Consider the following 24226-nt stretch of genomic DNA (forward strand, 5'->3'; position numbering starts at 1 on the left):
ATCATTAGTTTGCTTAGTATATATAGTGTGTATATATAGTTTAGTATGACTGGAATCTGGACATGCTTTGCCATGCTGTCATTATCACGTGACCTCCCAGTGTCATTTGCGTCACATTCATCTCATTTATAAATCCTCTCCTGTGGCCTCATGGGATAGTAGAGTGTCCATCGTATGCACACTTCAGAATCTCTCTGGAAGTAGTAGGTCATCCGGGTACTTTTTGCCAACTCTTTTATGAGTACTGTGAATTTGGACAAACTTCTTTTGTCACACACTGTTTTTGCCTATACTATATAGTAGGGAAGTGTGATTTAGGATGCAGCCACATTCCTCATTTTCAGTTGTTCATTGTCTGGTGTTGTTGGCTGTGCTTTAGCACACGGTTACTTTGATTTCTTGTGTTGGATATGGCTCTTTTGTTTTGCTTAATAAAGTTATAGCTGCTATTAGATCTGCTTTGCCTCACCTCATCTTCTTCCTCTGATCTCAGTGACCTGACATTCCACAATGACACCTTTTTCTGTGAATGAGCCAATACAGGGAGTGCAGAATTATTAGGCACGTTGATTTTCTGATCATATTTTTTTTCCAGGCACATTTGACCAATTCCAAACCACAGTAATCCTAATAACTACTATTGATTTAGTATTTAATAATGTATAAGTGATATATAATTGTTCATGAAGGCTGGAAATAGAAATCACCTTATATTCAGGTGTGCAGAATTATTAGGCATGTTTTCTTTTACAGAAAAATTGAGCCAAAAAAGAGATTTAACTCAGACTGAAAAGTCAAAAAGTATTAAATGCCCATGAGAAGGATGCAATACTAATGCAATACTAGACATTGCAGTTAAGGCATGACCATTGGACAGTGAAATGCTCGTTGGGTCAGCAGGATCTGACAAAAACAGGTGGTGAAGTAAAGACACCTGTTAACTGCAAAAGAATTAAGAATTAAGGTGAAGAATTAAGGGTGAAACCATCAGGAACCCTTTAGTCTCCAGCGCCACCATTTTCCAGAGCTGCAACCTACCTGGAGTCTCCAGAAGTGCAAGGTGTCAGGATCTCAGAGACTTCAGTTAGGTAAAGAATCCTAAAAAATGACCCCCACTAAATAAGAATCATAAGCTGAAGTGTTGTAAAAAACATGAAGAAGGTTTTTTTATAGGCTTTATGGACAGATAGGTTGAGAGTGACTCTTGAAGGACCAGCTCCTCATCCTCTAGTACCACTGTTTGAAGAATTCATCTTCCAGAATCTGGCAGTACGTTTTGGGAGTTCATTTTTAGTCCATCTCTGCAAAACGGACTTCAGGATGGACTAAAATGAACTCCCAAAACGTACTGCCAGATTCTGGAAGATGAATTCTTCAAACAGTGGTACTAGAGGATGTGGTGCTGGTCCTTCAAGAGTCATTCTCAACCTATAAAACCTATAAAGCCTATAAAAAAACCTTCTTCATGTTTTTTACAACACTTCAGCTTATGATTCTTATTTAGTGGGGGTCATTTTTTAGGATTCTTTACCTAACTGAAGTCTCTGAGATCCTGACACCTTGCACTTCTGGAGACTCCAGGTAGGTTGCAGCTCTGGAAAATGGTGGCGCTGCAGACTAAAGGATTCCTGATGGTTTCACCCTTAATTCTTCACCTTAATTCTTAATTCTTTTGCAGTTAACAGGTGTCTTTACTTCACCACCTGTTTTTGTCAGATCCTGCTGACCCAACGAGCATTTCACTGTCCAATGGTCATGCCTTAACTGCAATGTCTAGTATTGCATTAGTATTGCATCCTTCTCATGGGCATTTAATACTTTTTGACTTTTCAGTCTGAGTTAAATCTCTTTTTTGGCTCAATTTATCTGTAAAAGAAAACATGCCTAATAATTCTGCACACCTGAATATAAGGTGATTTTCATTTCCAGCCTTCATGAACAATTATATATCACTTTTACATTATTAAATACTAAATCAATAGTAGTTATTAGGATTACTGTGGTTTGGAATTGGTCAAATGTGCCTGGAAAAAAAATATGATCAGAAAATCAACGTGCCTAATAATTCTGCACTCCCTGTACCACCAAGAATGTGCAATAAAAAGATCAAAAACATGGTCCATAATATCAATGCTACTTGTATTTAATTAAGCCTATAAGTTTAAATAGGCCTATAAGTGTAATCCAAATACACTAATAATACTCTGTATAGGTAACTGTTTGAAGTGTTCTTATTAAGTAACTGTGCAGTGTCACAGCCTCTTTCATGTTTCCTGAAGGCTGAAGATTTGAATACAAAAGAACGTTAAGGAGATAATGTTGATAAAATTGTTGTGTATTGTGACCTTGTGGAGCCCGCTTTCAACATGATTCAGAGCTCATGGACACCAGAGGAATGAATTCAAAGCCTTTTTGATAATGAATTGTAAGCCATTGCAGTGTTACCCATACGTCTTGACACTGGCAAATCTGCATGGAGGCGACGTTTCAATCAGCACTTTCTTTTTCATCATGAGAATCATGTTTAAGCTGGCAGTTGAAATGTTTCTATACCTCAGGGACGTCACAACCTTGGAGACTTAATAGCATTAATACTGTTTGTGTGACTTCTTGCTGGCACAGCTCAATTGAAATTAATTGCGGCCCAAGGGTTGCTGTTTCACCGTATTAATTAATATTCACACACTTCCCTAAGAGAAAAGCAGTGGCGATTTATAACGGCTGTACCCTCCTCTTCAGCCACACAAGATAGGGAAACTTCCTTCAGGGAGATTGATGTTGCTGCCGTACACTCAGTTCTCAGGGGAGGAGAGAGAGGATGAAACTAGAAACCTGTGACAGAAGAGAGTACTAAATGTCAACATAACACACACCATGACAATATCTCAGCCCATAGAAGTATGGCTAATATATATATATATATATATATATATATATATATAAACACTGTGAATAACACTGATTATCTCTTCATCACGGCACCTCTTAGTGGGTGGGATATATTAGGCAGCAAGTGAACATTTTGTCCCCAAAGTTAAAGTGGTATAAGCAGAAAAAATGGGCAAGCGTAAGGATTTGAGCGAGTTTGACAAGTGCCAAACTGTGATGGCTAGACGACTGGGTCAGAGCATCTCCAAAACTGCAGCCCTTGTGGGGTGTTTCCGGTCTGCAGTGGCCAGTATCTATCAAAATTGCTCCAAGGAAGGAACAGTGGGGAACCGGCGACAGGGACATAAGCGGCCAAGGCTCATTGATGCACGTGGGGAGCAAAGGCTGGCCCAAACAGACAAGCTACTGTAGCTCAAATTGGTCAAGTTAATGCTGGTTCTGAAAGAAAGCTGTCAAAATACACAGTGCATTGCTACCATCGCAGTTTGAAGTGTATGGGGCTGTATAGCCGCAGACCAGTCAGGGTGCCTATGCTGACCCTATCCTCCACCAAAAGCTATAACAGTGGGACCATGAGCATCAGAACTGGACCACGGAGCAATGGAAGAAGGTGGCCTGGTCTGATGAATCACCTTTTCTTTTACATCACGTGGATTGCCGGGTGTGTGTGCATCGCTTAGGGAACATATGGCACCAGGATGCACTATGGGAAGAAGGCAAGCCGGCGGAGGGAGTGTGATGCTTTGGGCAATGTTCTGCTGGGAAACCTTGGGTCATGCCATTCATGTGGATGTTACTTTAACACGTACCACCTATCTAAGCTTTGTTGCAGACCATTTACACCCTTTCATGGAAACGGTATTCGCTGGTGGCTGTGGCAGGAATGGTTTGAGGAGCACAACAATGAGTTTGATATGTTGACTTCAATCAAATCGAGCATCTGTGGGATGTGCTGAACAAATAAGTCCGATCCATGGAGGCCCCACCTCGCAACTTACAGTACTTAAAGGATCTGCTGCTAACATCTTGGTGCGAGATACCATAGCACACCTTCAGAGTCCATGCTTCGATGGGTCAGGGCTGTTTTGGCAACACAAAATTAGGTCATAATGTTATGCTTGATCGGTATGTATATATATATATATATATATATATATATATATATATATATATATATATTCAAAAGTCAGTGACATTTTATTTATATTTTTGAAAGGAGTTGGAAGCAAAAATACAGTAAAAACAGAAAAATTTATGAAATATTTTTGTAATTTAAAATATTTTATTTCTATTTTAATAGATTTTAAAAAGTAATTTATTCCTGTGATGGCAAAGCTGAATTTTCAGCGTCATTACTTCAGAAATAAAGTTCTTGCTGCTCAAAATGCATTTCTGATTATTATCAATGCTGAAAACAGGATTATTTGACGAATATGAAGTATTTATTTGAATTTTATATTGTAACAATGTAAAAGTCTTTAGTGACACTTTTGATCAATTTAATGCATCATTTCTGAATAAAAGTATTACTTTGATCAACAACAAAAAAAGTACTGACCACACAAATACGTCTCATTAAGTGTTTAACGTACTCTACCATTAAAAATGTTTAAGGGCACGTTTTTAAGGAAGCAAGGATGTGTTAAATTTATCAAAATTGACAGTAAATATATTTATATTATTATAAAGATTGTTTTATCAAATAAAGGCTGTTGAACTTTCTATTCATCAGAGTCCTGAAAAACAAAAATCACAATTTCCACAAAATATTAGGCAGCACAACGGTTTTCAACATTGATATAAATGTTATCAATCGAGCTGCAAATAAGTATATTTGAATAATTTCTGAAGGATCATGGGACTCTAAAGACTGGAGCAATGCTGCTGAAAATTCAGCTTTTCCAACACATGAATACGTTCTAAAATATAGTCAAATAGAGACGTTATTTTAAATTGTTTTACTGTATATTTGATCAATTAAATGCAACTTTGAGCACAAGAGACTTTTGAACGGTAGTGTATGTAAGCAGGTGCAGTGAACAGTACACATAAAAAAAACACACATTTCAAAACAAATGGTTTTAATAAATTAAGAGCTGGGAGAGCAGGAAGTCTTGGTAAAAGGGGTTATGTTATTTTATTAGTTTTAAATTTGTATCTACAACGAAGGGACAAGCAAAAAAATAAGCAACAACTCCATGAAAAAAAGAAATCAGAGAGAGAAAAAAATACATTATTGAAGCACTTTTTCCATCCTTTTTTTTAATAAGCAACTTTTAAATCTAAAAGTAACTTTACAATATAAAGAAACATACAAAGAACATCTTAATTTACTACACAAGACAGAAAGAGTCCCTAAGACAAGGATCCAAACTACCCTAAACATGAAATACAAAGCAAACCCAGGAGACAGACTGCTTTATACTCAATACTGCTTTTCGTTTGCCAGAAAGAACAACGGTGGAGGATTTTTCCCTCCCTTCCCCACATCTGAAGCCCCTCCGCACCTCGTCTCCTCGCTAATGTTACAGTATCGTACAGCGTCACAATAGAATTACAGAGATGGCCAACGACGTGAGTGGTTTACATACAGAGGACTGGCCGAGGAGAAGAGAGACTGCAACCTAGAAAACACTATCTCAAGAGAACGGGAAGGACACTTCCCTCCATTTTATTATTATTATTTTTATTTTTTTTAAATCCTCACTCTTTTTTTTTTGTTCGTTTTGTAAAATTTAAATAGATAAAAATCCTTCATAGTAAAGTTTGCGATGCGTGGTCCCTTTTGCACATAAAGAGACGACTTTCTGTGTTCATGTATGTCCATATAGGCAATGTGTTAAAAGGTGGGCTGCTGTCTGGAAAGTGCAAAGTGAGGACACGTCCGAGAGAGAACGGATGCATCGTGAGGCTTTCGCCCTCCGCGAGCGTCCTCCCGTGTGTGTCTGTTCTACGAGGAGCGAGCGGTACTGGTTGCTTTCCTGTTCTCCTAAAACATGAGCGCTCAGACGTCGTTTACTAAGTAGAGGCTGACAAAATCTTTACATTTGCATGATTTAGTACATCTGTACAGTGGGACAGAGTCAAGGACAGATAATGGCGACTCTTTACATTGTTTTTTTTTTTCCTACCCCCAAGATCTCGTAGTATTCATTGGTAGTGACTGAAATATCAAAACATGTCAATGATATCAAAATGCATTTTACAGTATTTACAAAGAAAGAAAGTCATAAAATAAGATAAACACTGTATAAATGTGTGTTTCTCGGTGTACATCGTGTCGTTGAGCTGTGGAGAACTGAAAAAACAGGTGCCGTGTGATTAAAGTGTGTGTATGTAATCAGCAGGAGGATATTAGCATTTAGCTCTGATATTTACCGGTTCCTTCTGACCCCTAATAAGCATTTCACTGAGAGTTCCAAAAACACATTTTGTTTAAAGGACACAACAGATATACCCAATGCAAAAGACAAAAAAAGAAGGAAAAACAAACAGGCTGTCGGGCACATTTAGCTCATATATCCCTCATTCAGTAGTCCCTGGACGTCATATTACGGACCCTTCATTTCATAAGCTCAGAAAAGGTCTGGATGTGGCTGACATCTCATGTTTTTGCACATTATATTAGGCGTAATCATAGACTGTAAAAAAAGATGGACGACGTGTCTCCGCTTTCTTCCACTGTAGAAAAATGAAGCCAAAATAGCCCAGAAATGAACGTTGACATCATGCCCCAACTGGGTCATTTGGAGACTGAGTCTGCGCAGTAGTGATCCCGAGGAGGAGCCGCGGTATCAAGATCCCGCCCAAGCGCAGCAGTCAATCAAATAAAGCATCAAATAACAAACTAAAACTAAACTTATTGGGAAAACGAACAGTTGAACGAGCACTACCCAAAATGACGGAAACCATCTTTGGAAAACTTGAAGTGTAACTGAATTTTTTCATTTGGGCTCGCTCGCGTCCCATTGGATTACATGGAGAGGGCGGGGTGTATGACCTATACTGCAGCCAACCACCAGGGGGGCGATCAAAATGTTTTGGCTTCACTTTTCAGGACGTAATATAGTTGACAAAATGTGTTTGAGGAGGAGGATTTTGTTCCACACCTGAAAAAGTATCCAGTATGATGAGCACCGAGCCAACGGGAAACCTCATTTGTAGTGAAATGTCACGTGACCTGTTCAGATTCATGCAAAAAGGAAAGCATGTGGGTCTCTGGCGAGGGACAGAACGATACAAATCTTCAGGAGGTATCTTAGACTGGCTTATTTACATGTGTACAATATGTCCTGACGGGTCGCATGCGAGACGTGTGCGCGATAAATCGATGCATGAACAAAAACAACAAATAAATAAGTTGTGAATCACGGTGTCGTGTGTTTGAGTCAAGTTTAGCTCTGGTCGCTAGAATAACTGCGTGGTTTCGGCTCTGGTATGGTGACATCACTTCCTCTCTACAGATAGTTTGAGACTCCAAAACGTGTTGTCAGACACACAGGCTGGTCTGAGAGGTTAAAGTCGCTGCTGGTTTGGGCCTCGCACCTCTTGGCCTCGGTCGTTCACTCAACAGGGACAGTGAAACCTGTATACTAGAGACGTAGAATAAAAGGTACGGCTACCTATTTAATCTGCAGGAGGTAAGATTTCACAGCAAACACAAAACGTAGCGTAGACTTACTGCAAAAGTCATGACACGTTGTTGTGCATTATGGATGTGTGCTTTTTTTGTTGTTGTCAAATTCATGGTTTACATAACAATGTGCCCCTTTCAAAAAAAAAAAAAAAAAAGATTAAAACCTAATAACCATCATTACAATATTAATAAAAATAAAATCAACAATTGATAATAATACAATACATACACAGAAGAATGAAAACGTCCATTGCCGAACCCATCGTAATGAGTTTCCTCTTGCATTTACACAATAAAATGGAGGAAAAAGGTGCAGATATTTTCCGCTGTAAAAACGACTGCATCCATTCAAGATTAAAAAAAATGAATCAAAAAAGTGGAGTGAGTTCATAAAGATCATAAAGTGAGCAGCCCGGTGAAGCTGCTCACTCACACGCGCACACACACACACACACCTGCCTTCATATGTGTGTTGAGCCCCGTTTAGTGTCCTGAACCAGAGAGGAAGTCCGGGAGGCAGGGAGATTCAGTCAACAAGCTCTTCCTGTGGCTCTGGGGCTGTTTCCTGTTGCCGCTGGCCATTTTGCACAAGCTGGGATGGGCCACTTTCATGTGAGTCCTCTGCTCGTGGGGCATCCCAGAAGGCTGCGCAGAAAAAGCCAGAGTTCCGTGGGCAGAGGGTGCCGGGGGTTGATCGACGTGAAGAGGGGACGGGGTGAAAAAAGGACCGGGGCAGTCGGAGGGGGTTTGAAAACGAAACAAAAAAGAAAACCCCAAATAAAATGATAAAACAAGAAGAAATCACACACTCATCGTCATGTTGGGTGAATACTGGAAAGAGAGAAGGGGTGGGGGGGGGATATATAGCGGAGGTGAGATTATGAGAACTCCGCACAGAGCAAATACAAGATGGTTATGACATAACGGTCCCAAAATACAGCAAGAAAATGCATGATTTTGTTGACAAAGCAGTAACCAAAGGACAGAAAACTTGGAAATAAAGTGTCCAGGAAACTGCTGGTCTTTTAAAATGTCCAGCACTCACTCTTGGACTGAATCAGGAACACTTACAAATCAAATCATTTTGTATCTCTCTCTCCTTTTTTTGTTGTTAAAATTTGCCTTTGATTTGATATTCTGTTCTGTTCTGAGTAACATGGTCAGTAGGTGGGGCCTTCTGAGTGCCTGCTGGGCGGAGCTACACTAACATTCCAAAGTTTGGGGTCGGTAAGATTTTTATTTTATTTTTTAAAGAAGTCTCTTATGCTCACCAACACTGCATTTATTTGATCAAAAATACAGTAAAAACAGCAATATTGTGAAATTTGATTACACTTTAAAATAAACGTTTTCTACTTTAATATATTTTAAATGTAATTTATTCATGTTATGCAAAGCATCATTACTCCAGTCTTCAGTGTCACATGATCCTTCAGAAATCATTCTAATATGCAGATTTGGTGCTCCAGAAACATTTCTAATTATTATCAAGGTTGAAAACAGTTTTGCCGCTTAATATTAAAGGGTTAGTTCACCCAAAAATGAGAATTATCCGATAATTTACTCACTCTAAAGTCATCATACGTGTATATGACTTTCTTCTTACAGCCAAATACTATCGGAGTTATATTAAAAACTATCCTGCCTCCTCCAAGCTTTATAATGGGAGTGAAAAGTAACTTAGATTTTGAAGCCCAAATAAGAGCATCCATCCATTCTAAAAGTAATCCACATGGGTCCAGGGCATTAATAAAAAAGGCTTTCAGAAGCAAAGCGTTTTTTTGTAAGAAAAGTATCCATATTTATAACTTTATAAACTATAAATCACTGGTTTCCAGTAACATCGACATTAACGTTGAGTTCTGGCAGAAAAGTGACCCGAAGTATGACGTAGGATGTAGGAGAAGCGTAAGCTTAGGTGAGAGTAGACGCCTCTAGGGCAGGGAAACAAACTCAAGCTCCTCTTCTTTTATATGGTGTTTTGTTTTGCTCGGTCCCCTGTGCTTCCGCGTTCGTCAATACATGCGTCGGGTTAGAGGTCACTCTTCAGCGGAATTCGACCCGCTTACGGCTGTTACCAGAAACCAGTGATTATAGTTTATAAAGTTATAAATATCGATATTTTTCTTACAAAAACATATCCCTTCCCTTCAGAAGGCCTTTATTAAAGGGGCGCTGGGAAGATGAATGTGTATTTAAACTGTGTCATTTATGTAGTAGAAATGTGAAATTTTTGAATTTGGTGCCTTCTAGACTGAGAAAAGACAGAAAATGTATTTTTGTCTCATGTGGATGAAAGACAACAACTCCCAGAATGCACTCCCTACACTGCCCCCAGCGTAGTTTTGATCTTCATAATAATACAATAATTTCGTTCAGTTAGAGAAAAAACACTACAATTAAAAACTTAACATGTCTTTTCAATAAAGTGGGAGTGAGCAGAACGAAAGTCACAGGACAAACGCAGCAGGAGTCAGAGTTTATTCATCACGAGAGGGAAGTAAGAGCTGAGCAGAGCTGAGGTAAGCGCGGCTGTCATTCTCAGCGCGTGTCCAGTCTGGCGCGTTTTTTGATCGCATATGGAAGCTAAACTTTCATAGGAATTAATTGAAAAGTTGAAACACTCACTTTGCTCTGCACCACTCCGTATGAATGCCAGAGGCCGAGCTGAGCGCATTTACATTCTGTGCGTGCGATCTCTCCCCTGTGGGAGGGTTGAAAACATGCGAAACAGCTCCTTCTACTGGCTGTCGTTTTTTAGCCTCTGGCCAAAAAAATCCTCCGATGACGCAAAATGACGATATTTGCGTCATCTGAGGATTTTTTCCAGAAATAAAATGCATAATTCTCTCGTCTCAGGGGGATATGATGGGGAAAAGTACCATAATTCAAATATACTACGGGGTTTCTACTGATACAAAGCTTAATGCTACATCCCTGAAGTTACCTTTTAACCCCATGGAGCCGTGTGGATTACTTTTATGATGGATTCTTTTTTGGGCTTCAAAAACAATGGCAACTCGCATTATAATGCGTGGAAGAGTCAGGATATTTTTTAATATAACTCCGATTGTATTCGTCTGAAAGAAGAATACACCTAGGATGGCTTGAAGGTGAGTAAAGTATGGGATAATTTTCATTTTTGGGTGAACCTTTAATGTGGAAACCGTGATACTTTTTTTGAGAATTTGTTGATGAAAAGGTCATAAGAACAGCATATTTTGTGTCTTTACTATCACTTTTGATCACTTTAATGTCTTTTTGCTAAATAAAAGTATTAATTTCTTTCAAAAAATCTTACTGACCCCAAAGGTTTGAACAGCAGTGTATATGACTGGTAGGTGAGGGGAGTGGCAGGTCTTTGGGTTTGGGTCAGAATCTACTCACACTTTCACTTTGGAATGGGTTGAGGAAGTTGCCTCCCATTTCTCCGTCATCCCGCGGTGTGCCCGGTGGGTTGTTCATGCCTGCCATGTTGTTGGGGGAGTTCTGCAGCAAAAGAGATGTTTGACAAAGACAGTTGAGAATGAGGTGTGAAAACATTGTGGAAAAAATACTGACTGGCAAACTAAAACCTTCCTTACCTTTGGCAACCCATCCATGTCACCAGAGCCTGAAATAAATAAGGTTTATATTATTAAAAGGCCTTTTGTAACTTATTAATCGCATGAAATCAGATTTAGATATTATTTTGATGCAGTGCAAATGCTTACCTAATGAGCCATTCATATGATGGGGTTCCATACCACCCATGCCGCCCATTGGGCCATCTGGACCGGGACCCATGGGGAACTGAGAAACACAGAGAATCACAAATCAACCATCCATCCACATCCACTGCCCTGAGTCCAATAAGACTGTGTGAATTATTGAATACGAGAGATAAACATTAATTTAAAAAGGATAAGCATGTCCCCTTAGTTTTCTTTGAAAGCATGCATGCATTTTTATGAAAACAAAGATCATAATGTGACATTTAGGATTAATATGAGTAAGGCATAATGTACAGTCAGCAGCTCATTATTACAAATAAATCCAGACAGGTCTTAAATCACACTGAGGGGATTTATTTTGAGATTACGACCGACTGGCATTATCAAGATTATTACATGACTACTCAAGCAAATAAATAAATAAATAATCGTACATTAAAGATTGATTTGAGATCAAATTATACTATTATGTAAGAAGAAAGAGACCATGGAGTGTTATGAGCACTAGCACTTAATATTCAACAGTATTATTGATCTGACTGTACTGACGCTGGACGATGACATCATGTTTTGGCAGAACTGCTTTATAGAGGAAATTAACTAACTTATAATAACTGATGATCTTTACAACGGATCTGAATCAACCCTGAAATCTTCAGCTAAACAACAGTCGAAATGCATAATTGTCCTGTTATCACTGTAAAGCTGCTTTGAAACGATCTGTTTTGTATAAATTCTGTATAAATAAAGGTGACTTGACAAGCAAACTAGCACAGCTACAATATGAAGGCAGTCCAACAACAGCCAATTACACAGCTTAGCAGTCTTGATACACAAATATTTGACTGCTGAATGCCAAAACTGACCAATCAGAGCCAAGTATTCCCAATTGCCAAATGTTGGGAATCAAAATATGTAGCTGTGGCTTTGGAAATACACCACAAATGTCAGAAAAGTATTTAAGTGGAGAGATGTTACACTACAGTTTATAAGTTTAGGGTCAGATTTATTTTTTTAAAGAAATGAATGCTTTCATTGGCAAGGATGCATTAAAATAATCAAAAGTGATCGTAAAAGACACTTGTGAAGACTGGCATAATTGCACGGAACATTCAGCTTTGCCATCAAAGGAATAAATTACATTTTTAAATATATTAGCATAAAAAACTGTTGTTTTAAATAGCTATATTTCACAATATTACTGTTTTACTGTATTTCTGATCAATTCAATTTAGCGTCGGTGAACGTAAGAGACTCCTTTCAAAAACAATTCATATTATAATTGCTCTGGAAAATACATATCGGGAGTAATACATACGTTAGGTCTGTTTCCTCCTGGTCCAATAGGGTTCATCATTGTGTAGATATTTTCACTGGAGTTTGTGGAGTCTAGAAAAGAAGAGAGCAGAAAACCATTTAAGTTGGTTTCTAAGACCAGCACAACTTCTCCAAAACAATAGACCAGAGTCACTTCCAAGCATATTCAGATAGCCAATGCTTTAGCAGCACACTAGATCAATACAGAACATGGTTTGACTGGATTAATCACCATTATAAATGTGTTCCTTTAATGATTTATGGCTTGTGTGCGAGAAAGAGTGTAAGAGAAAGAGGGAGGGAGACTCAGCTCACACCCATAATCTGTGGTTCAACATCACAAACAGAAGCGCTTAGAGTGGAATTACATTAACTTATTGGGAGGGGTGGAGCTGATGTCACATGTTTTGTTTTCCTGCCAGAGGAAGTGCAGGTAGCCTTGCAGTGATATTGGCTGCTGCGTAGGGAGGGAGGGAGAGGGTGTTAAATAGGGTGTTTGTGAAGTGCTGAGCATCTTTCTTCCTGGAGAGACCTGAACCGTTTCCGGCTGTGCCGATTATAGAGACGAGGTGAGAGCAAGTGTGCAGTGTGTGAATGACATGCATAAAGGGGAGCGACAGAACAGATCTACTGTACCTCCTGGGCTTGGCATTATGGGAGTTCCTGGTGGACCACCTCCTCCTGGAGGACCCTGAGGGAGGAAACACGCACACAAACATGAGCTTAGCTTTTTAGTGTGTAACAGTATCAGAACTACCAGAGGAGCAGTTTTTAAACAAAGAAACACTAGGCACAGGGGAGCCATTAAGCCGCTTTGACTAATGTGCAGATATTTTACTTTTAAGAGAGGCAATGCTAGGAGCAAAACTAAGCCGGATAGTAATTGCTCAAGTAAAATCAATACATTAAGAAACTTTAATATGTGCTTAGTTATGCTTTTAGTCTCCAAAGGGAAGCACTACATTTTGCTATAGCTATATTTCTACTTTTTCAGTTTTCCTTTGAGCTAAAGATAGAGAGGGGAAAAGCAAAAGATCTCTGCAATATACTCTCTGAATGTTCAATATGGACGTACATTCACAATGGGTTCTATAAGACTATTTTCCTCCTGAAACATTGCTGGCACACACTTTTGAGATACTGTCAAATAGATTAATTACGATTTATCGTATCTAACATAAAAGTTTGTAAATATATATGTGTGTATGTATAATTACACATATTTAAAAACTTTTATGCTGGACACAATTAATCATGATTAATCGATCTGACAATTAATCGATTTGCATTAACAAAACTACATTTTTTTAATGAAATATTACAACGACAGGTTGTTTCTTTTTATGCATTTTGTATATACTACAAAAAGTTCATTTTGATTTCATGTTGACTAAAGTTTGGTACTCACCACATAGTTGCCTGGAGACGAGGAGGAGTATGCTATCTGTCAACCCAAGCAAAAGAATATGAATACAGTTTATTTTGATGAGAATAAAACATTAAACTACACCACTTAATGGTAATACTATAATATATGAATATAATAATCTTTGGTATACAATAAAGTACCAGGTCAGTGCAGCAATAATACATGTCACGTCTTTGTCTGCAGCCACAAAGTTGCATGCAGACAACAGCGCAAGTATGAACTTACCGAGTTAGCATTGGGGTTTGGCCAGGGGCCACGTCCTCCAGGTCCCCTGTAAAAAAAGGATAGAAATAGAGAGCAGAGACAGATGAAGGTTAACAAACATGATTTAATGGGGTTAAATAAATGGTGACAGGGAGTGATCTCATGTTGAAGAACTCACATGTTCATTCCGGGCATGCCTGGACCACCGAGAGAGTTTGGAGGAGGCCTCATACCACCATAGTTCTACAATGGGCATAGAAAACCAAAACACACACATTCAACAATCATTTTTCACCACTGAATTCACTGTGTCACTGAATTAAAAAATTAAAAAATAAATATTTTCTAATATAATAATTCTAATTGTGTATATAAACAAAATAGATCATTTTAAAATTACATATATACACACACACACACACACACACACACACACACACACACACACACACACACACACACACACACACACACACACACACATATATATACACACACACACACACACACACACACACACAATTATAATACTTAATACTTGAATTATACCCAATTTTAAAAATAAGTACATTTAATAAATGTATTTATTTTAAAATAAATATAAATATATACAAAATTATAATACTTAAATTATAACTTTTTTAAAATAAATAAATTTATTTATCTACTTACATTTATACACAAATAAGTACCGTATTGTGTTTATTAATGATTAAATTTGTTTTATTTAATTTTAATACTTTTTTTGTATGTAATTCTTATATACACGCAAGTATAATTGATTTATTACATTTTAAAATTATAAGAAATATATACAAATATATTTTGTTCAATTACATAACAATTTTAAATAATTATGTGCATAAATAAGAATAATTACATACAAATAAATAAATAAATAAATAAATGCACACTGAGTAGAAAATCTGTGTTGTTTTGGCATTATTTTGGTACACTATCTTTTTCAATTCAGAGTAAGGTCACAGTTTTGGGGGGGGGTTTGCTGTGGAGCAGAAGATGCAGCAATGGCGCAGTATAGGAATTACTGCCCTTCATCCACTGTCGTCCGTAGCGGTGGGGATCCAACCAAACAGGTTGGGATGCGATTGACACTATGCTAACGAAGTTCTGCTCAGGCAGACGGCAGCCCACCTGTCTGGCTGCCCGTGGGTGGAGGGCAAAGTGTGACAGAGCCTTTCAGGCCTGAGGCTGCTTCTTTCTAACCCGAGCCTTTGTTCTGCGCTCTACCCAATTTGTCGAACAGATGCTGCACCAGCTGCCGATTTGTGCAGCACCTCGCTTGCCAAGAACGAGAAGGACAGAGAGAGAGATAGAGAAGCAAGGAGAACTCTGCTTTCAGCACAGGTGTGTCAAGAGCAGTAACGGGGTTCAGACTGTCTTAGTCCTGTGGCGTTTGACTTGGGGCTACTACCGGAGGATAAACGAGTAGAAAATGAGTAAAATGATGTGCCTACCTGAGGGCCCATGCCACCCATCCCTCTGGGAGGATTCATTCTCATCGGACCGCCCATGTTAGGATGTCCTGGAAAATATTCGATTTATTTAGATTGAGATAATAGACAGGTGATAATATATCATTCTTCAATCTGCGTGTAAATAGCTCTGTGGTTATAAAGTGTTGGAGTGGGGGAGAGTGGACCAAGATGCTACCTTGTGGTCTGGTTGGGTCCAAACTGTTTGGCAGGAGTGGTTGTGATCCTGGAACCCCTACAGGAGGCTGAGGATGACATAAATGAGCGAAGGTCAATGAAAGCCACAGAAAGTTTTACACTGTTATGCAACCTCAACAACCATCTACATTGGAACAGTGTAAATGGGGGAATTTCTTTCCACCTTTACTTTAAATGGCAGTCCATTGGTATAATAATGTAACTTCAATAGCCTTTTAAACAATTGGGCTCTGAAAATTGTGCACACGCCAGTATTGCCCACGGTTAGAAAGATACCAGAGACCGAATCATCACAAACTGGCTTTGATGTATCAGTCACAAGTCATTAAAATGTGTAATGAATAAAATTTATGTAAATAGAATCCCCAAAAATTCTATTTACATGAACATCACACGATTTGAAAAATAAATATATATAAATAAATAAATTATTTAACATTTTGGAGTGTCATTGGCATGTATGAACATCAATCACATGCCTCTGTAGGCAAAGTTTGTTGTTAGGATTCCCACGTTCATACCGATACATTTTGGTGTGCCATTTTAGTAAATTTATAAACATTTTAATGTCTATAGACTATTATAGTAATTATTAATATTTTGAATTAGCCATTAGCTAAGTATTTCAGTTTTAATTTAATTTGAATAGTTAAAGTGTTGTATTTTTGTTACTTTTTATATTTAGCTTTATTCATTTTTACTTACACTATTTCAATTAGTTGCCAAGGTTTTAGTTGTTTTCTTCTAATATTTATATTTTATTTTATAATAAAATTATTTCATATAACAAAAACAATTTCATAGTTTTAGTTGTAGTTAACAATAGCAACACTGGATAACACTTTTAGCCAATAAAATAGTATAGAGCCATGCAAAACAACAAAAAATCGATTCAGAATAGAAATTCCCATGACTTTAAAACGATCCTTAAAATATCCTAAAATTTCCAGGTTTTCCCTGATTGCGGTGACCCTGATGATGTGTGTAAAAATGGAAGAACTATTGGCGCTGTGATGATGCTTTCTATACCTGATTTGGCATGCGAAGAGACGGCCGTGGTCCACCAGGGTACCGTGGAGACATAAAAGGCTAGAAGAAGAAAAGGAGGAAAAAAGGCGTCATTAGCAACACGTTACCCTATTTAAGAGGAAAGCGAGAGCATTGTATAGACCAGAATGAATGAGTGCAGCAGGCCAGGCTATAGCAGATGGAATGGACAGACAGATGCACGGAGAGCAGAAGCCAACACAAGATGACATCAAATAAGTACATTTGACATCTCTCCTTCTGTCCCTCAACACAGACTGCTCCCATTCTGCCTTTTAAACGTGCACACACATACACTCTTGTGGTGTTTCGACAAACGCATAGGAGAGCATCGGGAAAGTCAGACCTCGAGCGGCTGCACTTAGACGCTTCTCAAGTGAAAGTCTGGTCAGGAAGGAAAGTGACCACAACAACCCAAACGAGGGCAGTATCGTGCCTGTGTCCTGACATACAAACCATTAGAGCCGCGTGGCTGCGCGTCTAGAGACGAAACCCGATGCCACTTCTGTGGTCAAGGCCTGTGGGAAGCTCCCCGAGAGACTCTCGCCAACTTTTAGGGCTCTGTTGAAACATGTCGGCGCTGAACGGACGAGGGATAGGCTGCAAGGGTGTGTGTGTGTGTTTTTACAGCTACTTGGAGTGATTTTACCATTGTAGTAAGATGTTGTACAACTGTAATGCTCTAATATGCAGTGTGTGTTTTTTTCCAGGAGAAAGGAAGTGTCTGATAAGTGTAGGTTTCACTGTGTTGTGTGGGTATGTGCATGTGAGTCACATCCACACGCAGTCGTTCTGGTTTCTGCGCAGTCAGTGTGCTTGTGAGTGTTTGTGAGGGCGCTGTGTGGCGGGAGGCTCTACAATATTAATGTGCTATTGATGGGGGTTGGGGTGAGGCCCAGGAGTGGAGGCCCATCTCCAAGAACAAGGAGGAGACTGAATTATTTATCCTGATCGCAGGGAGTCGACTCTATGGAGGGGGTGGGAGGTACACAGGATACTTCACACTCCCAATATAGAGAAACCGAGGGAGGAAGAAAGAAAAAAGAACGAGGAGGAATGGACTTTAGGGTGTACGCCCAATGAAAATGGGATGTGAGGGATGGATGTACAGTCTTAATGTTATTTTCACAACTACATTTTATCTCCGTCCACTTTTATTGTACCCAACAGTACAATCTATTGAACTGTACTTCTATTCCTCACAGCCTTGCTTTCAGTTGTAAAAAAATGCATTATGCACTCTTATGTTGTCCCAAACCTGTATGACTTTCTTTTTCTATATGTAACACAAAAAAAGATATTCTGAATACTGTGCAGGCTCCTCCTTTCCATACAGTTTTTAATGAGTGGGGACTGAAGCTTTTAATCTTCAAAAATGATCTAAAGCACCATAAAACATGCACTACCATTCAAACGTTTGGGGTTAGTAAGATTGTATTCAGCAAGGATGCATTACATTGATCAAAAGTGACAGTGAAGACATGTATAATGTTACAAAAGATTTCAAAAATTGCTATTGAATTTTCCAGTACATTTCATGAACGAATTATTCACAACAGATTTGTGAACTAGGTCAACCGATACTTTGAAGAGATCAGATAAAAAAATTGAACAAAAGTGATTTGTTCACAAATCAGACATTGGTTCTTCTCTCATGAACAACACTATGGCGGATATCAAGACTTTCAGTGAATAAGGTAATTGCCTTTTTCTAAAACAAATCTAACTTCAGAAGACTTAAAATATAGCACAAGAGTCAAATGGATCAATTTTGTCTTACTCTTATGGCGCTTGTTCGTTCTTTGTTTCTTAAAAGGTTAGTTCACCCAAAAATGAAAATTCTGTCATTAATTACTCACCCTCATGTCGTTTCAAACTCATAAGACTGTTGTTCATCTTCGGAACACAAATGAAGATCTTTTTGATGAAATCCGAGAGCTTTCTGTACTTTCCATTGACAGCTACACAACTACGGCTTTGGCGCTTCAAAACGTTCATTAAGATTTAATTTAGGTCTTTATTCACATTTAAACACTGATCAGCAAGCTTGATCTTCTGTTTACCACAACTGATGTGTGACATGATGAATGTTTATATGCGAATAAAAGCCTAAATTAAATCTGTTCATTATATGAAGTGATCGAGTCTCTTCAGAAGATTTGGACTAAACCGCTCAATTCATATGGATTATTTTTACGATCTCTTAGAGCTTTTTGAGGCGTCCAAGTATCAGTTGCATAGCTGTCAACGGAGGGACTGAAAGCTCTCAGATTTCTTCAAAAAAGATCTTCATTTCTGTTCCAAAGATTTATGGGTTTGAACCGACATGAGGGTGAGAAAGAATTTTCATTTTTGGGTGAACTATCCCTTTAAAAGCTTCAGTCTCCATTCATTGTAGTAGTATGAAAATAAACGGAAAGAAAGTCATACTGGTTTAGATCCCTTTGAAAATGGCGTCAACCCTGACTAAAGTCCATACACAGGACAGTTGGGTAAAATTCTTGTTCAAAGAATGTGTTTACAAGAAGAGGGCTTGAAAAAAAACGGAGAATTAAAAATAACCATGTAATTTACACCGTTCATCTTGTCCAAGTGAGTTGATGCCAGCGTCGCCAACAGTTCTCATGTGTGCAAGTGTGACCGTGTGTATATCGAGGGTGCAAGCAAGGACACGGTGTGCATGTGTGTGTGAGGGTTGCTGTGTGTCTTACCTGGCCGTGTGGTCCCATCATGGGGTTGCTGGTATTGTGTGGGGGAGGCTGTGCGTGTGGTGACGGCTGCGAGCCGGGAGGCCCCTTTAAGAGAGAAGAGGGAGATGAGAGATGCACAGACGGCCTTCCAGTGAGGCCTGCTGCTGCTGCCGAAGCCCTTACACAAACACACACGACTAACACACAAACTCGCTCACTAGCTACTAAATACTGGTGGGAAACCCAAAGCTAGTGTGAGGATTTCAATGAAAAATGGCAGTTTATGAGAATCAAACAGCTGTTATTTCAAGCAGAAAGTTCTCAATAAAACATGGCAGGATTTTATAGACCCACTTCATCATTTTGAAGAAAAATGTGTTTCAGATACATAAGTGATGAGCTTTGAATTCATATTTCAACACCAACCATACAAGCTCAACGACAAATCAAGGCATTGTGGGATGTTGAATATTCAGCTCATGTTGACTTAATGTAACAAGATCCAAATCACAAATATGGATATACCAATGTTAAAACATTGATAAATGGATGAATATTTCCACATGATGGCCAATAACTGATAAATATTTTACTTAAAGAAATTCATATTTAAAATGTATTCACATAGATATTACAATTCTGTCAAAATTAAAAATGAATAAAATTAGGCATGACAACATAATACAAAATATTTTGCGATTTGCTAAAGGTCACATTTAACAGTGATACTGAATTTAGGGGAAATTAGCATGCACAATTACATATACAATATTAACCAATGCCAATAAATATACAAAAAAATTAATGAATTGAAAACCGCATAGCAACGCCTTTGAGTTTTGCACAACCATGTATAATTGTAAAATCAGTTTATAGAGCAGCATCGTTCATGTACTGTATGTACAGTAGAAACATTTCCCCGAAATGTGTCACATAAAACCCATTAAACCCCTCATTCTATATAACTCTAGCACAGAGCATCCATTAGTGTTCATTAATGATCAACAGGCCATTGAGCTCCAGTCCAAAATGGTTCTGTAAGGAATATGAGACTTCGTGACTAATAACTAACACACAGCAAAGGAGCTGAGCTTCTATTCCTCTCTGCCCCTGAACAACAAGCCCGAATGAGAAGCATATGGCATTATGGGTCCTATGCACCTACATTAGCAGCGTTCAGCCAATCACAGTCGCTCCACAGTTCTGCCTCATTGGGGAAGGATCTCAAAACGGCGATATATAAAAATCACTTCCGACACCTTTGAGAAGATGATAACCTGCCACTTACTGGCATGGCTATCAACAGAGAGCCCTTCAATCTCCATTCTCAGGCCCTAAAGGGGCAGTTAGTTTGACAGTATTCATACACTGACTGACGGCCGCAGGACAGCTGCAATAGCTCTTCTCGACCACTCGGGGGCAGTGTTAACAAAGCAAACCTCTCAGTGGTGTTCACGGATCTCACAGAAGTACGATATTTATTTGTTTGAGCACTGAACTCTTATACAGTAATCAGATACATACATTTCTATGCTGATCATTTCAAGAAACACTGATGTCAACAGAAGTTTAGCGTCCAAAACGAGAGAATACTTTGAGGGAGGCAGCGGTTTCATCCGTGGAGTCTTGTGTATGTGGTTGTGACCCATACTTATTACCGCCTCTTGACCTTTGGCCAGTGCTCAGACCTCAGACAAGCCCTCCTGCTGGTTTCAGAGGGGCCGAGGAAACCATCCATCCAGCACGACCGGAAATCTCCACGCTGATGACCAGAGCTGCCACACACACCACAGCCACAGAACAACACATCTGCCCAGGGTACAACTCTGACCCTCCCACATCAACAAAAATAACACCACTGAATGAAACAGCACATTCGGAGTCGGAGCTGTGGCTTAGCGGTTAGTATATACATGCGATCATACACTCTTAAAAGTAATGGTTATTTATTGGCATCTATGGTTCCATGAAGAACATTTAACATCCATGGAACCTTTCCATTGCTCAAAATATTCTCATTAAGAAAAATCAGATGGTTCTTTTAAGAACTGTTCACCGAAAGGTTCTTCAGGGAACCCAAATTGGTTCTTAACATTTCTGCAAAAACCTTTTGGAACCTTTATTTTTAAGTGTACACAAATACAGCTGGTCACTTCAGTTCCACACTCCTTTCTTTATAATTCCTCTGCTGTTTGTAAGAATAAAAGTGGCCCAAAACATACAAGTAGTGCGACAGCATTCATCTGCTACCAATGATTTTAGTGATACAAGCACTCGGTTTTATAAAAGCATGCATGAGGTAAGGAGTTTTTGAGCTGGTTTTTGTGAGATTTTGTTTCTGATTTAGCTGTGACCCGTCTCTGACCTCCCAGTGAGAGTGGATCGCTGCGGGGTCTGGCATGAGAGCTGCTCTACTGACTGTCCCAGAAACCATGCGCCGATACAACAGGAATACATGAGCATATGTGTGTTTTCCCTGGCCACCTGCCTTTTTCAGAGTGGGTCTGAGGGAAGGATTAGAGGGGTCTAGGGATGCTCAAGGCCTCTTTAACTCATAGTAGCGCTGAGGTCACGACTGTTCATTACACCTCATCACACACAGCAGTGGCGAGTAGCGCTCACTCTGCCGCTCACAGCCTCTGCCTTTCTCTGCTAAATAATCTTGATCCTTGAGTAACACCCGTTCACTTCTCTTCCTCTCCACCTGTCTTCCTAAATAATAAAAGCAGGGGTTTGCGGTATATCCGTGATCACACTGGCAAATATGTGGCAAATATTTGATTAGAAAGATATTGTAAGCAGACATTATCAGGGCTTGCTACCAAATTTCCTATTGTTTCAAAGTCCTAAAAAAAGGGAAAACAAAAAGCTTTATTAAGCAGAATTGACAAGAATTTTCATTTTAATATACAACTTTATTTAAATTGTTGTGCTAATAGCATAACCTAAAAAAAAAAAAATTAATTCCATACCATTCAAAAGTTTAGTGTAAGAATTTTTTTAAAAAGTTTTTGAAATAGTATATATATTTATGAAATAATTAAGATTTTTTAAAGAAGACTTATGCTCACCAAGGCTGCATTTATTTGATTAAAAATACAGAAATATTGTAAAATATTATTTAAATTAAAAATAATGATTCAAGTACCATGGTAGTTACAAGATATTCCAATGTACACAAAAAAAACATGGTATTATTACTATGGTAAACGCCCCCAATTCCTAGATTGCAGCACTCTTTTTATTTAATCAACAAATACCATAGCATAGATAATAATATCTGCTATTGTATCTGCCATTAAAAAAAAAATCTCTAGTATGAACTAAAATTTCTATATTGTACATCCCTCGTAAACAGATGAATGAACCCACACCCACACAGTCCTGTTCTCTCAATGATGCTTTAGAAACGGATCTCAGGAGCAGCACACACACACACACACACACACACACACACACACACACACACACACACACACACACACACACACACACACACACACACACACACACACACACACACACACACACACACACACACACACACACACACACACACACACACACACACACACACACACACACACACACACACACACACACACACACACACACACACACACACACACACACACACACACACACACACACGAGAACACCTCACACCTCTTCTCTCACTCCCTCAGCACTGATCTGATATAAATAGCACTCCTCTGCTTCTCCAAAAATCTCCTCCACACCTCTCCGTTCCCTCCTTCTCCTGAAACCTTTCCCCTATATTGCTCTCCCAACCCTTCCCTCCCCATACAGCGGAGATTCCAGACAGCGGTAGAAAGCGTCTCCTCCCTCGACTCTGCCTTATCACAAACACTGCCAAATGCCAGGCCTGTCCATCACTGAGCAAACGCTCCACCACCCCCGCTGCATCATGGGAAGGTGTGGATGTGTACAAGCATGTTTGATTATGAGGCTACGTGTGTCCGTACTTGTATGTGTGTTATGTGAACTCTATGTTTCATGTAAACACATGGGAATAAACAGAAAAAAAAAGCTCTTTGACAAAATATATCCACATCCACCTCAGGACAAGTAGAGGAAATGTTGATGAAAATAGGATTTTTAGTATTTCAGTATTTAAACAAACCACTAACTATTCTGGACGCACTGATATTCAAATACTGGTCATATATATGTGTATATATACACATGCAGACACAAACAGTCACTCAAATCGAGAGGCTTTTCTTCCTTCTGAGAATGAAGGAGGGAATATATCTAGGGAACATAATATCATAAAGACATGGGTTTTTTTGACCTGTGCCAGCAAGTAACCACCTAGCAACTGTTTAAAGGTCCTGTTCTTCGTGATCCCATTTTTCAAACTTTAGTTAGTGTGTAATGTTGCTGTTAGAGCATGTATAATACCTGTAAAATTATAACGCTCAAAGTTCAATGCCAAGCGAGATATTTTATTTAACAGAAGTTCCCTTTCAAAGCCTACAGCGAACGGCTGGTTAGGACTACATCCTGGTATTTCCTGCTTTAATTACGTCAGTAGAGCAGTATGTCGACTAACCTCCGCCCACAAGAACACGCGAAAAAGGGGGCGT

At 38.9% G+C, this 24226-nt stretch overlaps 1 protein-coding gene across 5 annotated transcripts in view; it reads right to left on the bottom strand.

Moving 5' to 3' along the window:
- Positions 1 to 2760: 2760 nt before the first annotated feature.
- LOC307127536 (single-stranded DNA-binding protein 2) overlaps positions 2761 to 24226 on the bottom strand; it is a 101236-nt gene continuing 79770 nt past the window's right edge. Inside the window, exons 6-18 of one of the 5 annotated variants that reach the window (XM_079818806.1) lie at positions 19638 to 19721; positions 16909 to 16968; positions 15860 to 15926; positions 15664 to 15731; positions 14367 to 14431; positions 14210 to 14255; positions 13964 to 13999; positions 13192 to 13246; positions 12557 to 12627; positions 11239 to 11317; positions 11110 to 11138; positions 10913 to 11014; positions 2761 to 2832 (exon numbers count right to left, since the gene is read on the bottom strand). In XM_079818806.1, coding sequence (XP_079674932.1) covers positions 2800 to 2832; positions 10913 to 11014; positions 11110 to 11138; positions 11239 to 11317; positions 12557 to 12627; positions 13192 to 13246; positions 13964 to 13999; positions 14210 to 14255; positions 14367 to 14431; positions 15664 to 15731; positions 15860 to 15926; positions 16909 to 16968; positions 19638 to 19721 — 795 coding nt within the window. In that variant the 3' untranslated portion in view covers positions 2761 to 2799. Of the gene's footprint in view, positions 2833 to 5001; positions 8357 to 10912; positions 11015 to 11109; positions 11139 to 11238; positions 11318 to 12556; positions 12628 to 13191; positions 13247 to 13963; positions 14000 to 14209; positions 14256 to 14366; positions 14432 to 15663; positions 15732 to 15859; positions 15927 to 16908; positions 16969 to 19637; positions 19722 to 24226 lie in introns of those variants that run through there. The other 4 variants (XM_079818807.1, XM_079818804.1, XM_079818805.1 and 1 more) reach the window with 4 other exon arrangements.

This window comes from Gobio gobio, assembly GCF_949357685.1.
Source record: "Gobio gobio genome assembly, chromosome: 6".
NCBI classification, from domain to species: domain Eukaryota; kingdom Metazoa; phylum Chordata; class Actinopteri; order Cypriniformes; family Gobionidae; genus Gobio; species Gobio gobio.